Genomic DNA, 15178 nt, shown 5'->3' on the forward strand with positions numbered 1-15178 from the left:
AAATCAGGACGTGTGATGCCTTCAGCATTGTTTTTCTTTTTGACAATTGCTTTGGCTCTATGGTGTCTTTTGTAGTTCCTTACAAATTTTAGGGTTTTTTTTTCTGTGAAATATGGCATTGGAATTTTTATACAGATTGCATTGGATCTATAGATGACTGGGTAGTATAGACAGTTTAACAATATTAATTCTTCTGATCCATGTACATGGGGATATGTTTCCATTTGTTTTTGTCTTCAATTTCTTTCATCAAAGTATTGTAGTTTTCATTATACAGATCTTTCACCTCTTTGGTTAAATCTACTCTTAAGTATTTTGTTGCTGGTGATGCTATTGTGAATGTGATACTTTAATTTCTTTTTTAGATATATTGTCATTACTGTACAGAAAACACCACTGATTTCTGTATTTTTGTTTTATATCCTGAAACTTTACTGAATTTGTTGATTAATTCTGATAGATTTTTGGTTGAGTCTAGGGTTTTCTATATATGAGATCATATCATCCACAAATAATGACAATTTCATTGTTTCCTTTCTGATTTGAATATCTTTTATTTCTTTTTCTTGGCTAATTGCTTTAGCTAGGCCTTCCAGTACTATGTTGAAGTAGTACTTCAGAGTGCTGAGAGTGGGCACCCTTGCCTTGCTTTTATCTTACAGGAAAACTTTCAATTTTTCACCATTGAATTAGCTGTGGGTTTGTTGTATATGGCCTTTATTATGTTGACGTGTGTTCCTTCTATACTGAATTTGTTGATGGTTTTTAATCATGAAAGTATGACTACAGCCTCCATCTCAAATGTCTCTGGCACAATTTGGGAGACCAAAAAAAAAAAAACTAAGAGACCCCTGTGAATAAAGAATGTTATTATATTTTCTGTTCTGCTAAACATATTTAAAATGACATCATGTGCATTGATATGATACTGGGATAGTGGGAGAAGAAATATATGTCTTTATAATGCTAAAGTTGTCCTTTCCTTCTTTGTTCCCCAAAGGCAGCCCTGGAAGCATTAGATGAACTGGACCTGTTTGGTGTGAAAGGTGGGCCGCAGTCAGTTATCCATGTCCTAGCTGATGAAGTGCAACACTGCCAGGTAAGAGGATAATGGACCATATTATAGAAAAATATATTTTTACTCAAACTCAATTTAGCATGAGCTTTAGAATAAGGAGAACTGAATGAGAATACATAATCTGATTTATTATTATATGCCAAAAATGTCCTATTAAGCATACTATAGAGATAAACCTGATGTGGCATGAGCCATAACAGAGATCGTACTCCTGTTCTCTCACCCAACATTATAAAGGGATCCCATCACAGTGTATGAAATTATCCTCTATTGTATTTCCTTTTCTAAATATACCGAAAGAACAAGAGATGATAGATTTTGAGTGTTCTTGTTGATAGTGGTTCTAAATATTTCTCTTGTCCCCATTGGCGCTAGGGTTAGATGTTTGGAGATTAGACTGTTTACATGGTAAATGCATATCTTCAGTTTTTGTTTAAGATTACTTTATGTTTTGAAAGATAAAGTTTCTTGTCATTGACAGTATGGCTTTTCCCATCTTCTTCAGACCCTGATTGGGCCCCCATGGTGTTCTAGTGAATATAATCTTACTTTCTAATTTTAAAAATGCAAAATTTTCAAATGAGAAGATAAATTTGGGGGATATAGGAGCTAAGCTTTCTATATCCTTAGCTTTCCAGCAGCTATTATGCTTAAATAGTTGTTAATGGAGCAACAGGATTATGGGTGGAAAAATGATGCTTAGAGTATTCTTTATCCATTGGCAGCTGCTTAAAAATCAGGATTAATGGAATATTACTCAGCCATTAAAAAGAATACATTTGAATCAGTTCTATTGAGATGGATGAAGCTGGAGCCCATTATACAGAGTGAAGTAAGCCAGAAAGAAAAACACCAATACAGTATACTAATGCATATATATGGAATTTGAAAGGTGGTAGTGATAACCCTATATGCAAGACAGAATAAGAGACACAGATGCATAGAACAGTCTTATGGACTCTGAGGGAGAAGATGAGGGTGGGACGTTCTCCCACATGTATACACTGAAACATGTATATTATCATATGTGAAACAGAACACCATTCCAGGTTCGATGCATTAGACAAATGCTCAGGGCTGGGGCAATGGGATGACCCAGAGGGATGGGATAGGGAGGGAGGTGGGAGGGGGGTTCAGGATGGGGAACACGTGTAAACCCAGGGCTGATTCATGTCAATGTATGGCAAAAACCACTACAATATTGTAAAGTAATTAGCCCCCAACTAAAATAAATAAATTTGTTAAAAAAAAAATCAGGATTAGGAAGCACTGAGAGAACGATTAAGACAAGGGATGATTTATAGAAGTAGCTAGTCTTCTAAGCTCTCACTATTGAATCATTTTTAGATTTTCATCTAAATTATCTTCTTCAATATAAATCTTTTGAAATTAAAGCTATTAGTTTTATAATCCCAGGTCACTTACTAATGTGCTACATTTGACTTCCTTTCTTTCCTTTCTTTCAGTCTATCCTTAATTCAATACTCCCCCGGGCTTCAACATCTAAAGAAGTTGATGCTAGTTTACTTTCAGTTATTTCCTTCCCAGCCTTTGCAGTAGAGGATAACCAGTTGGTGGAGCTCACAAAACAGGAAATCATCACCAAGCTTCAAGTATGTCCATATGTGCCTTCCTTTTCTTTAGGGCTCTAATTTTAAGGCAAAATTAGTATCTTTGTGGGCCTTGAATGTGACCTGTGTCAGTGATTTAACCAAGCAATCAGAATTAACATCACTAGTAATAAGTAACAGTAATATCATGTATATGCCCTGAAACAGTGCACTGAGAAGTGCATAGCACCTCTGTGATGTCCTTCCCAAGAATGCAGTATCTCAAACCAAATTCAGGGACATTCTACAAAATTACTGGCAGATGCTCTTCAAAAATGCTGAGATGATGAAAAACAAGGAAAGACTGAAGAATGGTCACAGATTAGAAGAGACTAAGGAGACATGACAACTAAATGCAGTGGGACCCTAAATTGGATACTGGAACAGAAAAAAAGTGTTAGTGAAAAGTCTGGTGAAATCCAAATAATTTATGTACTTTGGTTAGTAGTGTTGTACCAAGGTTAGTTTTTTAGTTTTAGTGAATGTCCTGTGGGCTTCCCGGATGACTCAGTGGGAAAGAATATGCCTGCCAATGCAGGAGATGCAAGTTTAATTCCTGGGTCAGGAAGATCCCCTGGAGAAGCAAATGGCAACCCACTCTAGTATTCTTGCCTGGGAAATCCCATGGACAGAGGAGCCTGGTGGGCCACAAAAGAGTGGGACATGACTTAGCTACTAAACAACAGAAACAACAAAACGTTCTATGGTTATATAAGATGTTAACATTAGGGGACAATGGTTGAAGGAAATATGGGGACTCTGTACTGTTTGGGGAACTCTTCTGTAAGTCTCAAATTATCTCAAAATTTTTAAAATGTGTTTCCTTTAAAAAGAAAAACTGTGGTCTCTTAAGAATTGTGTGAGCAGAACCACATAGGTTTGTAATTGGGCTGTCATAGACTTATCCTACGGTAGAAAGCCATGGAGAAGATAAAATAAGAACTTTGCTTTGGGAAAGAGCCTATAACTTAGCCCTCACTTGAAATCACATTGCTGAAATTGGTTTCTGTTGCTGGGCTGATATCAGAGTTTTTTTAAATTATTTTTTAGGCATCATTTCTATGTTGTTAAGTTGGCACATGTAGCTGTTGCAGAGGATGCATTTCTGATTAATTATATTGCTATACCAATGTACGTGCTTCTTACTTGTTTCCTCTGCATTTCCAGGGTCGTTATGGTTGTTGTCGCTTTCTACGAGATGGATATAAAACTCCTAAAGAGGTAGGTTTGTTTTCCCTAAAATGAGTCCAAGATAGAATGGTCATTACTAACTGCAGCTTCATTCAGAGAAAATATGTATCTCATCGATATTACTTCAAATAATTACTAAATAGGGTAACAATGACTGATGCTTGCTGCCTTTTTGGGGATTAGTTGCCAGGTTTTCTCTGTGAGCTGTTCCATATTAAATAAAATAGAGGAAAGTGTATATCCTTCCACCTCTTGAAGTTGTTTAGTTTCAGGAAAGAGCTGCTGATAGATGCTTAAATCACTGGATGAAAATTTTAGCAGAAACAGAATATTTACATAGTCTCAAAGTATTCCTCCCAAAATATTCAATAATTACAAAGGAAAACTCTTTCTGTCAGTAGATCCTTTTGGATCCCTTCCACCTTTTGCAGTTGATTAATTCTAAACAGTACTTGATCTTGAAAAGTTAACTTGCTTTTGTTCCACTTGTCTAAAGTTTTCCTTGGAAATATCAATGAAGAAAATTAAGTATTATTAAAAAAGGAATGAATGATTGTTAACTACTTTCATTGGCAATGTAAACATCATTTAAAGGCTCAGGTTAGCTGGTTGAGAGACATTATAGTTTTTTTTTAATTACTGAGCTCAAACACTTCTGGTTTACTTCCTCTCTTCCATGTTATACTTTAGGCCTTTTGACTTCTGCCCCCACTAATCTATTAAAATTATACTCTGAAATATCATCAGAATCTCCTAAGTAACCAATCTAGTAGCATTTTCTCAGTCCTTATTCTCTTTTTTTAGATGAATTTAATTTTATTCAAATCATAATCCAAATTACAATGGTTAGATAGTTTTATAATGAAATATAACTAGATTTTACTGATTTCACTATAGACACTGAAAAAACACAATAAAAATAGGTTTGACGTCTCTGTTACCTACCACTACATTTTCTTGAAATTCTTTTCCTATTTTAATTTCCACAACTCATTGCCATCCTAATTTTTCTCCTCTTTCTGTTCTCCTTCACCACACTAAGGATTTACCAAGTTTCTGTTCTTGGGCTGCCTGTTCATTGTATATAGGTACTACAGCTATAACTTGTGTTTCATGTGTCACCTCTTCAAGGATGATTCCCAAACCCTCATCTCTTGCTGTCCTTCTAAACATCTTTATTTGTATGTTCTGCTACTACCTCAAAGTTAACAAGTACAAAACCAAACTCAAGGTTATTACAAGTTAGTCTCACTTCCTCATACATCTGCCTGTAGTATCATTTTTATCCTAGTTCTCCTAGTTAGACTCACATGACAAAGTGTTAGTCACTCAGTCGTGTCCAACTCTTTGTGACCCCATGAACTGTAGGCCACCAGGCTCTTCTATCCATGGAATTCTCCAAGCAAAAATACTGGATTGGGTAGCCATTCCCTTTTCCAGGAGATCTTTCCAACCCAGGGATCGAAGCCAGGTCTCTTGCATTGCAGACGGACTCTACTGTCTGAACCACCAGTATTTGCTAAAGGAGGGGAGTGTGTATATGAGCTGCCTTCTCTGAAACAAACTATTAGTGATGAAAGGCTGTGTTGTAATACCTCTGAACTAAAGATATAGTCTGATCTTGGAGTAATAAGACAGACTTTGTTTACTGTTTTTACTAGGATCCCAATCGTCTGTACTATGAACCAGCTGAGCTGAAGTTATTTGAAAACATTGAGTGTGAATGGCCATTGTTCTGGACATACTTTATCCTTGATGGGGTCTTTAGTGGCAATGCAGAACAGGTAATGTGCTGGGGAAAGAGCTTTTCAGCAGGTTGTTATTACGTCTGCCTCTTTCAGTTAATGACTGTGCTGACCTTATGCCCAAATGGAAGTCTTCCTCATAGTGAGGACACAGAGTTGTCTTCACAGGGGTCCCTGACCTCCAGGATCCAATGCCTGATGAGCCAAGGTAAAGCTGATTTAATAATACTAGAAATAAAGTGTGCAACAAATGTAATGCACTTGAATCATCCCGAAACCACCACATGCCCCTAGGTCTGTGGAAAAATTCTTTTCCGCAAAACTCATGCCTGGTTCCCAAAAGGTTGAGTACCACTTTCTTAGAGACTAGTAGTTGAGGGTACTATGTTAGAGAATAGCATTGAAACATGTGCATTACCATATGTAAAACAGATGAACAGTTCAAGTTCAATGCATGAAGCAGGGCACCAAAAGCCAGTGCTCTGGGACAACCCAGAGGGACAGAGCAGGAAGGGAGGTGGGAGGGGAGTTCAGGATGGGGGGAACATGAATACCTGTGGAAAATTCACATTGATGTATGACAAAAACCATCATAGTATTGTAAAGTAATTATCCTCCAACTAAATTAAGTAATTGAAAAAAGTAAAATTTTGACTACATCACCCCCCCCAACAAAAAGAGTTAAAAGACCTAGATACACACTGCTATATTTTTAAATGGATAACCAACAAGGTCCTACTGTATAGCACAGGGAAATCTGCTCAATATTATGTGGAAGCCTGGATGGGAGATAGTTTGGGGAAGAATGGCGACATGTATATGTATGGCTGAGTCCTTTCACTGTTCACCTGAAATATCACGATATTATTAACCAGCTATACCCCAATACAAAATAGTGTTTAATTTAAAAACAAGAGTTAGAAAACCTAGATATTGCTATCACTCAGACTTGACTTTTAGTAAATATAGAAAGCAGAATAGCAAGTCCTGTGTATTTGCCTTAGTCATCAGAAATACTTGAATTTACCTCCTGACTTTATATGTCTTTTTAAAAAATAAATCTTGGAAATGATGTTCTGACTTTAGCAAACAAAACAAAACAAAACAAAAACAACAACCCAGTTATACCCTGTCCTCACCCCCCAAAATGCAGTCCTCATTGCTTTTTTAGCTACACAAATAAAGTAGTTCAGAAACCATTGTTGGAAAACAGTGAGATTGGACAATTTAATCAAGTAAGTTTAATGTCAGGCATTCTGCAAATTGGCTGTGTTCTAAACTTGGACATAAAAACAACACATTTGGAATTCATTTTACTCAGCTACATAAAATACAGCTTTGTGTAACTTTGAATGTTTTGGCCAATAGTAGTCTGCAACTGCCAATGTGAGTTTAAATAATAGAGTTACACTGAAGTTTCAGGGGCACAAAGGGTTATTTCTCTAAGCTTTAGTAAATTATAGAGTATATTTTTTTGAGCAAGAAAAACGATAATAGAAATACCTGCCTTATCTTGACCACCCTATTTTTATTCTACCATTTTTTTCAGTCCTTCTCAAATTCCACAAAATTACTTATCAAAAACTGTGCTTGCTCAAAGAAAGATTTATTTGTTAAATGTGCCAACTGAGTATAAAGCACATTTAGGTTTTTTAAACTTTCAGGAGGAAGAAAAGAGTTGGAAGACCTGGATTCTTTTTTGTTCATTTCTTTTCCCAACTTTGCAACTGACCACTGAGTAGCCCAAGTACTGTCATTGACTTCTTTAGTTTCTCTTTGCAGGCATATCTCAGAGATTCACAGGTTCAGTTCCAGACAAGCATAAAGATTCCAAATATCTCAATGAAGCAAGTAATATGAAATTTTTTGTTTCCCAGTACTTATAAAAGTTATGTTTATCCTACATTCTCTTAAGTGTATAATAGCATTTTATGGCTAAAAGAAAAAACAATGTATACCTTAATTAGAAATAGTTTATTGCCGAAAAATAATAAGCATCATCTGAACCTTCCATAGGTCATAATCTTTTGCTTTTACATGCTCTGAGATACTGTGAGAATTCCCAAAAACATGACACAGAGACACAAAATGAGCAAATACTGTTGGAAAAATGGTGCCAGTAGACTTGCGCAATGCAGGGTTGCTACAAACCTTCAGTTTGTAAAAGCAAACACAACAAAAAAACGCAGTATCTGTGAAGCACAATAAAGCAAAGTATAATAAAACAAGATATGCCTGTACATGTGATGAGAATAATTTTTCTCTCTTCATTGAAGAAGTGTATAGCACTAAAATTCTTTGAATTCCACAGATAAAGATGTGATAATTGCAAGGTACAGTCAGTTTGGCTATAATGAGACACATACGACGTCCCCTAAAAATTACCATGCTCTGCATATTCGAGAAGTAAAAACTATAGGGCTTGTGGGAAAATGTGGTTGGGGAACAACACTTAAAAAGTTTCTCAGAAATATCTACAAAATAATAGGAACCTAATAAAAACAGTACCACAAATAGACTTTAGTGGCTTTAAAGCATTCATTCAGTCCTCTTTCAAAAATTATATTCTGCGAAAATTATTTTGCAAGTAGCATACATTTACGTACAATTCTGCTCATCACTATTACATTCATACAAATTAAGTCTGGTGATAATTTAAATGTTCAGCAAGAAGGAAATATTAAATTAGAGATCATGCATATAAAATATTATGCTACTATTAAAATATTTATTAAATTTAATATTATTAAAATTTTGGATTAACTGTTATTTCATATTTCAAATATAATTTTTAGTGTTTGGTTTTCTCATAACTGAAAAAGCAGTACCACAGCTTTATACATGTTAAATGTTTAAGAAATACATAAATACCACAAAGATATAGCCCTTGTACTTGAAAAACAGCTGAAGTTTGCTTGTGAATATGTGCATCTCACAGGGCTCTCATGCTTGCCACTCCATGTGCCAGAGGAAGAGAGAGAGATAGCATGAAAGTGAAAGTCGCTCAGTCATGTCTGACTCTGCAACCCCATGGACTATCCATGGAATTCTCCAGGCCAGAATACTGGAGTGGGTAGCCTTTCCCTTCTCCAGGGGATCTTCCCAACCCAGGGATCAAACCCAGGTCTCCCGCATTGCAGGCAGATTCTTTGCCAGCTGAGCCACAAGGGAAGCCCAAGAATACTGGAGCAGGTAGCCTATCCCTTCCAGGGGATCTTCCTGATCCAGGAATCGAACCGGGGTCTCCTGCCTTGAAGGCGGATTCTTTACCAACTGAGCTATGAGGGAAGCCCAAGAGATAGCATAAGAGGGAAAAAAAAGAATATTAAGCAGAGAAGAAGAATAAAAATAGGCCAAGGAGGGAATAGAGGGGGAAATTAAGTAGAAGGAAAGGCACAGAGCCATGTAGCCAGAGTGACCATAAGAGAGCAGCTGGAAAGTTGTAGAAGGAGAGTTCCTTAAAATTGGATGGAAGGTTATCACACCACATGTGGATTGTGTTTCATGGTTCTCCTGAAGTATGTACATGTGTGTGTGTTGTGTATTCTTACAAGACTCCTTTCAGCTGAGTGCATTCTCAGGTTGAAATTGTGCATAAGCAGATATAAAATTTATGTTATGCTCAAATTGTTCTCTAATATATCAAATGCATTGGAACACATTTGTGCTTTCAAAACAACTATTACAGCAGAACTGACTGTATATTTTTTCCACCGTAAATTATAGTGTTTTTTTTTTACTTTTTATGTATTACTAATCTACAGCAAATTGTTAAGCAAAAACATAAACTTGATGATGATAGAAACTTAATTTGGCAGGGACAATACAGTTTTAAAAGCAATTACATGTACAGTCAATAAGCTGTACTTAGGTTAGTACATAGTGGATAAAAGTAGACCCATGGAGGCAGGTTGACTTGCGCTCAAATCTGGACTCAACCTTGTGCTGGCTGTGCCATCTTCCACAAGCTCATAACTTCCGTGAGCCTTAATTTCCCTGTAAATAGGCTTTAATTACACACACCTGGATGGTTATTAAAGTTAAATCCATTAACATATGCAAAACTCCTAGCATAATATCATACCTCTAATAAGCATTTAGTAAATGCTACTTCCCTTTCTTCTCCCTTTCTCTAGGTGAATACATTCCTTTACAATAGAACCTTCTTTGGCTACAACCCTCTTCTAGATCCCCAAAGGTAATTCTCTATAAACTTTGTCCTCCTTTTCTTTTATCTACAGGTTCAAGAATACAGAGAAGCTCTTGAATCAGTCCTCATCAAGGGCAAAAATGGAGTCCCACTTCTGCCAGAGTTGTACAGTGTTCCTCCTGACAAGGTGAGCTGGACAGTGCCCTAACATGGAGCTGGGAGAAGAGGAGCAGTACCTCAAAAGGACTGCCTTGTCGGACTCAAATGAATTTTAATCTTTTGATTTTAATGTTCTAGAGTCTGTCTTTAGGTATAGGACAATAAAACTGTTATTTTATTCCTTTGAAAATAAAGTTTTAAAGCACGCTTGGTTATGGCACCATTGCTGAGTGAGATGAGGCAAGACCAAAAATTTCTTTCCTTTTTTTTTAAATAAATTAATTTATTTTAGTTGGGGGCTAATTACCTTACAATATTATAGTAGTTTTTGCCATACATTGACATGAATCAGCCATGGGTTTACATGCGTTCCCCCTCCTGGACCCCCTTCCCACCTCCCTCCCCATCCCATCCCTCTGGGTCATCCCATTGCCCCAGCCCCCATTTGTCTCATGCATCAAACATGGAATGGTGTTCTGTTTCACATATGATAATATACATGTTTCAATGCTATTCTCCCAGAACGTCCCATCCTCACCTTCTCCCTCAGAGTCTATAAGACTGTTCTATGCATTTGTGTCTCTCATTCTGTCTCGCATATAGGGTTATCATTGCCATTTTTGGAATTCTATATATATGCATTGGTATACTGTATTGGTGTTTTTCTTTCTGGCTTACTTCACTCTGTATAATAGGCTCCAGTTTCATCCATCTCAATAGAACCGATTCAAATGGATTCTTTTTTAATGGCTGAGTAATATTCCATTGTGTATCTCTACCACAGCTTCCTTATCCATTCGTCTGCTGATGGACATCTAGGTTGCTTCCATGTCCTGGCTATTGTAAACAGTGCTGCGATGAACATTGGGGTACACGCGTCTCTTTCAATTCTGGTTTCCTCAGTGTGTATGCCCGGTAGTGGGATTGCTGGGTCATATGGCAGTTCTATTTCCAGTTTTCTAAGGAATCTCCACACTGTTCTCCATAGTGGCTGTACTAGTTTGCATTCCCACCAGCAGTGTAAGAGGGCTCCCTTTTCTCCACACCCTCTCCAGCATTTATTGCTTGTAGACTTTTGGATAGCAGCCATTCTGACTGGTATGAAATGGTACCTCATTGTGGTTTTGATTTGCATTTCTCTAATAATGAGTGATGTTGAGCATCTTTTCATGTGTTTGTTAGCCATCTGTATATCTTCTTTGGAGAAATGTCTGTTTAGTTCTTTGGCCCATTTTTTGATTGGGTCGTTTATTTTTCTGGAATTCAGGTGCAGGAGTTGCTTGTATATTTTTGAGATTAATTGTTTGTCTGTTGCTTCGTTTGCTATTATTTTCTCCCATTCTGAAGGCTGTCTTTTCACCTTGCTTATAGTTTCCTTTGTTGTGCAAAAGCTTTTAATTTTAATTAGGTCCCATTTGTTTATTTTTGCCCTTATTTCCAACATTCTGGGAGGTGGGTCATGGAGGATCCTGCTGTGATTTATGTCGGAGAGTGTTTTGCCTATGTTTTCCTCAAGGAGTTTTATAGTTTCTGGTCTTACGTTTAGATCTTTAATCTATTTTGAGTTTATTTTTGTGTATGGTGTTAGGAAGTGTTCTAGTTTCATTCTTTTACAAGTGGTTGACCAGTTTTCCCAGCACCACTTGTTAAAGAGATTGTCTTTTCTCCATTGTATATTCTTGCCTCCTTTGTTGAAGATAAGGTGTCCATAGGTGCGTGGGTTTATCTCTGGGCTTTCTATTTTGTTCCGTTGATCTATATTTCTATCTTTGTGCCAGTACCATACTGTCTTGATGACTGTAGCTTTGTAGTAGAGCCTGAAGTCAGGCAGGTTGATTCCTCCAGTTCCATTCTTCTTTCTCAAGATTGCTTTGGCTATTCGAGGTTTTTTATATTTCCATACAAATTGTGAAATGATTTGTTCTAGTTCTGTGAAAAATACCAATGGTAGCTTGATAGGGATTGCATTGAATCTATAGATTGCTTTGGATAGTGTACTCATTTTCACTATATTAATTCTTCCAATCCATGAACACGGTATATTTCTCCATCTGTTTGTGTCCTCTTTGATTTCTTTCATCAGTGTTTTATAGTTTTCTATATATAAGTCTTTTGTTTCTTTAGGTAGATATATTCCTAAGTATTTTATTCTTTTTGTTGCAATGGTGAATGTTATTGTTTCCTTAATTTCTCTTTCTGTTTTCTCATTATTGGAGTATAGGAATGCAAGGGGTTTCTGTGTGTTAATTTTATATCCTGCAACTTCACTATATTCATTGATTAGCTCCAGTAATTTTCTGGTAGAATCTTTAAGGATTTCTATGTAGAGGATCATGTCATCTGCAAACAGTGAGAGTTTTACTTCTTCTTTTCCTATCTGGATTCCTTTTATTTCTTTTTCCGCTCTGACTGCTGTGGCCAAAACTTCCAAAACTATGTTGAATAGTAGTGGTGAAAGTGGGCATCCTTGCCTTGTTCCTGACTTTAGGGGAAATGCTTTCAATTTTTCACCATTGAGGATAATGTTTACTGTGGGTTTGTCATATATAGCTTTTATTATGTTGAGGTATGTTCCTTCTATTCCTGCTTTCTGGAGGGTTTTTATCATAAATGGATGTTGAATTTTGTCAAAGGCTTTTTCTGCATCTATTGAGATAATCATATGGTTTTTATCTTTCAATTTGTTAATGTGGTGTATTACATTGATTGATTTGCGGATGTTAAAGAAACCTTGCATTCCTGGGATAAAGCCCACTTGGTCATGATGTATGATCTTTTTAATATGATGTTGGATTCTATTTGCTAGAATTTTATTAAGGATTTTTGCATCTATGTTCATCAGTGATATTGGCCTGTAGTTTTCTTTTTTTGTGGCATCGTTGTCTGTTTTTGGAATTAAGGTGATGGTGGCCTCATAGAATGAGTTTGGAAGTTTACCATCTTCTGCAATTTTCTGGGAGAGTTTGAGTAGGATAGGTGTTAGCTCTTCTCTAAACTTTTGGTAGAATTCAGCTGTGAAGCCGTCTGGTCCTGAGCTTTTGTTTGCTGGAAGATTTCTGATTACAGTTTCGATTTCCGTGCTTGTGATGGGTATGTTAAGATCTTCTATTTCTTCCTGGTTCAGTTTTGGAAAGTTATACTTTTCTAAGAATTTGTCCATTTCTTCCAAGTTGTCCATTTTATTGGCACATAGCTGTTGGTAGTAGTCTCTTATGATCCTTTGTATTTCTGTGTAGTCTTGTGATCTCTCCATTTTCATTTCTAATTTTGTTGATCTGATTCTTCTCGCTTTGTTTCTTGATGAGTCTGGCTAATGGCTTGTCAATTTTGTTTATCTTCTCGAAAAACCAGCTTTTAGTTTTGTTGATTTTTGCTATGGTCTCTTTTGTTTCTTTTGCATTTATTTCTGCCCTAATTTTTAAGATTTCTTTCCTTCTACTGACCCTGGGGTTCTTCATTTCTTCCTTCACTAGTTGCTTTAGGTGTAGAGTTAGGTTATTCATTTGATTTTTTTCTTGTTTCTTGAGGTAAGCCTGTATTGCTATGAACCTTTCCCTTAGCATTGCTTTTACAGTGTCCCATAGGTTTTGGGTTGTTGTGTTTTCATTTTCATTCGTTTCTATGCATAATTTGATTTCTTTTTTGATTTCTTCTGTGATTTGTTGGTTATTCAGAAGCGTGTTGTTTAGCCTCCATATGTTGGAATTTTTAATAGTTTTTCTCCTTTAATTGAGGTCTAATCTAACTGCGTTGTGGTCAGAGAAGATGGCTGGGATGATTTCAGTTTTTCGGAATTTACCAAGGCTAGATTTATGGCCCAGGATGTTATCTATCCTGGGGAAAGTTCCGTGTACACTTGAGAAAAAGGTGAAATTGGTTGTTTTGGGTTGGAAAGTCCTGTAAATATCAATTAAATCTAATTTGTCTATTGTATCATTTAAAGTTTGTGTTTCCTTGTTAATTTTCTGTTTAGTTGATCTATCCCTATGTGTGAGTGGAGTATTAAAGTCTCCCACTATTATTGTGTTGTTGTTAATTTCCGCTTTCATACTTGTTAGTATTTGCCTTATATATTGTGGTGCTCCTATGTTGGGTGCATATATATTTATAATTATTACATCTTCTTCCTGGATTGACCCTTTGATCATTATGTAGTGTCCTTCTTTGTCCCTTTTCACAGCCTTTATTTTAAAGTCTATTTTATCTGAAATGAGTATCGCGACTCCTGCTTTCTTTTGGTCTCTGTTTGCATGAAATATGTTTTTCCATCCCTTCACTTTCAGTCTGTATGTGTCCCTAGTTTTGAGGTGGGTCTCTTGTAGACAGCATATATAGGGGTCTTGTTTTTGTATCCATTCAGCCAGCCTTTGTCTTTTGGTTGGGGCATTCAACCCATTTACATTTAAGGTAATTATTGATAAGTATGGTCCCGTTGCCATTTACTTTGTTGTTTTGAGTTCGTGTTGAAACATCCTTTCTGTGTTTCCTGTTTAGAGAAGATCCTTTAGCATTTGTTGGAGAGCTGGTTTGGTGGTGCTGAATTCCCTCAGCTCTTGCTTGTCTGTAAAGCTTTTGAATTCTCCTTCATATCTGAATGAGATCCTTGCTGGGTACAGTAATCTGGGTTGTAGATTATTCTCTTTCATTACTTTAAGTATGTCCTGCCATTCCCTTCTAGCCTGAAGAGTTTCTATTGAAAGATCAGCTGTTATCCTTATGGGGATCCCCTTGTGTGTTATTTGTTGTTTTTCCCTTGCTGCTTTTAATATTTGTTCTTTGTGTTTGATCTTTGTTAATTTGATTACTATGTGTCTTGGGGTGTTTCGCCTTGGGTTTATCCTGTTTGGGACTCTCTGGGTTTCTTGGACTTCTGTGACTATTTCCTTCTTCATTTTAGGGAAATTTTCAACTATTATCTCCTCGAGTATTTTTTTCATGGCCTTTCCTTTTATCTTTTTCTTCTGGGACTCCTATGATTTGAATGTTGGGGCGTTTCATATTGTCCCAGAGGTCCTTGAGGTTTTCTTCATTTCTTTTGATTCTTTTTTCTTTTTTCCTCTCTGCTTCATTTATTTCCACCATTCTATCTTCTACCTCACTTATCCTATCTTCTGCCTCCGTTATTCTACTGTTGGTTCCCTCCAGAGTGTTTTTTATCTCCTTTATTTCATTATTCATTGTATATTGACTCCTTTTTATTTCTTCTAGGTCCTTGATAAACATTTCTTGCATCTTCTCAATCCTT

General features: G+C 36.5%; 1 protein-coding gene across 18 annotated transcripts in view; it reads left to right on the forward strand.

The window, feature by feature from the left end:
* The window catches only part of PHKA1 (phosphorylase kinase regulatory subunit alpha 1), a 164507-nt gene that overhangs the window by 36751 nt on the left and 112578 nt on the right, over positions 1-15178 (forward strand). For all 18 annotated transcript variants that reach the window (XM_081566944.1, XM_081566933.1, XM_081566941.1 and 15 more), the window contains exons 7-11: positions 1001-1099; positions 2545-2691; positions 3856-3909; positions 5541-5663; positions 9866-9961. In XM_081566944.1, coding sequence (XP_081423070.1) covers positions 1001-1099; positions 2545-2691; positions 3856-3909; positions 5541-5663; positions 9866-9961 — 519 coding nt within the window. The remainder of the gene's footprint in view (positions 1-1000; positions 1100-2544; positions 2692-3855; positions 3910-5540; positions 5664-9865; positions 9962-15178) is intronic.

Source organism: Giraffa tippelskirchi, chromosome X, assembly GCF_054371585.1.
Source record: "Giraffa tippelskirchi isolate mGirTip1 chromosome X, T2T-mGirTip1v1.2.pri, whole genome shotgun sequence".
NCBI classification, from domain to species: Eukaryota; Metazoa; Chordata; class Mammalia; order Artiodactyla; family Giraffidae; genus Giraffa; species Giraffa tippelskirchi.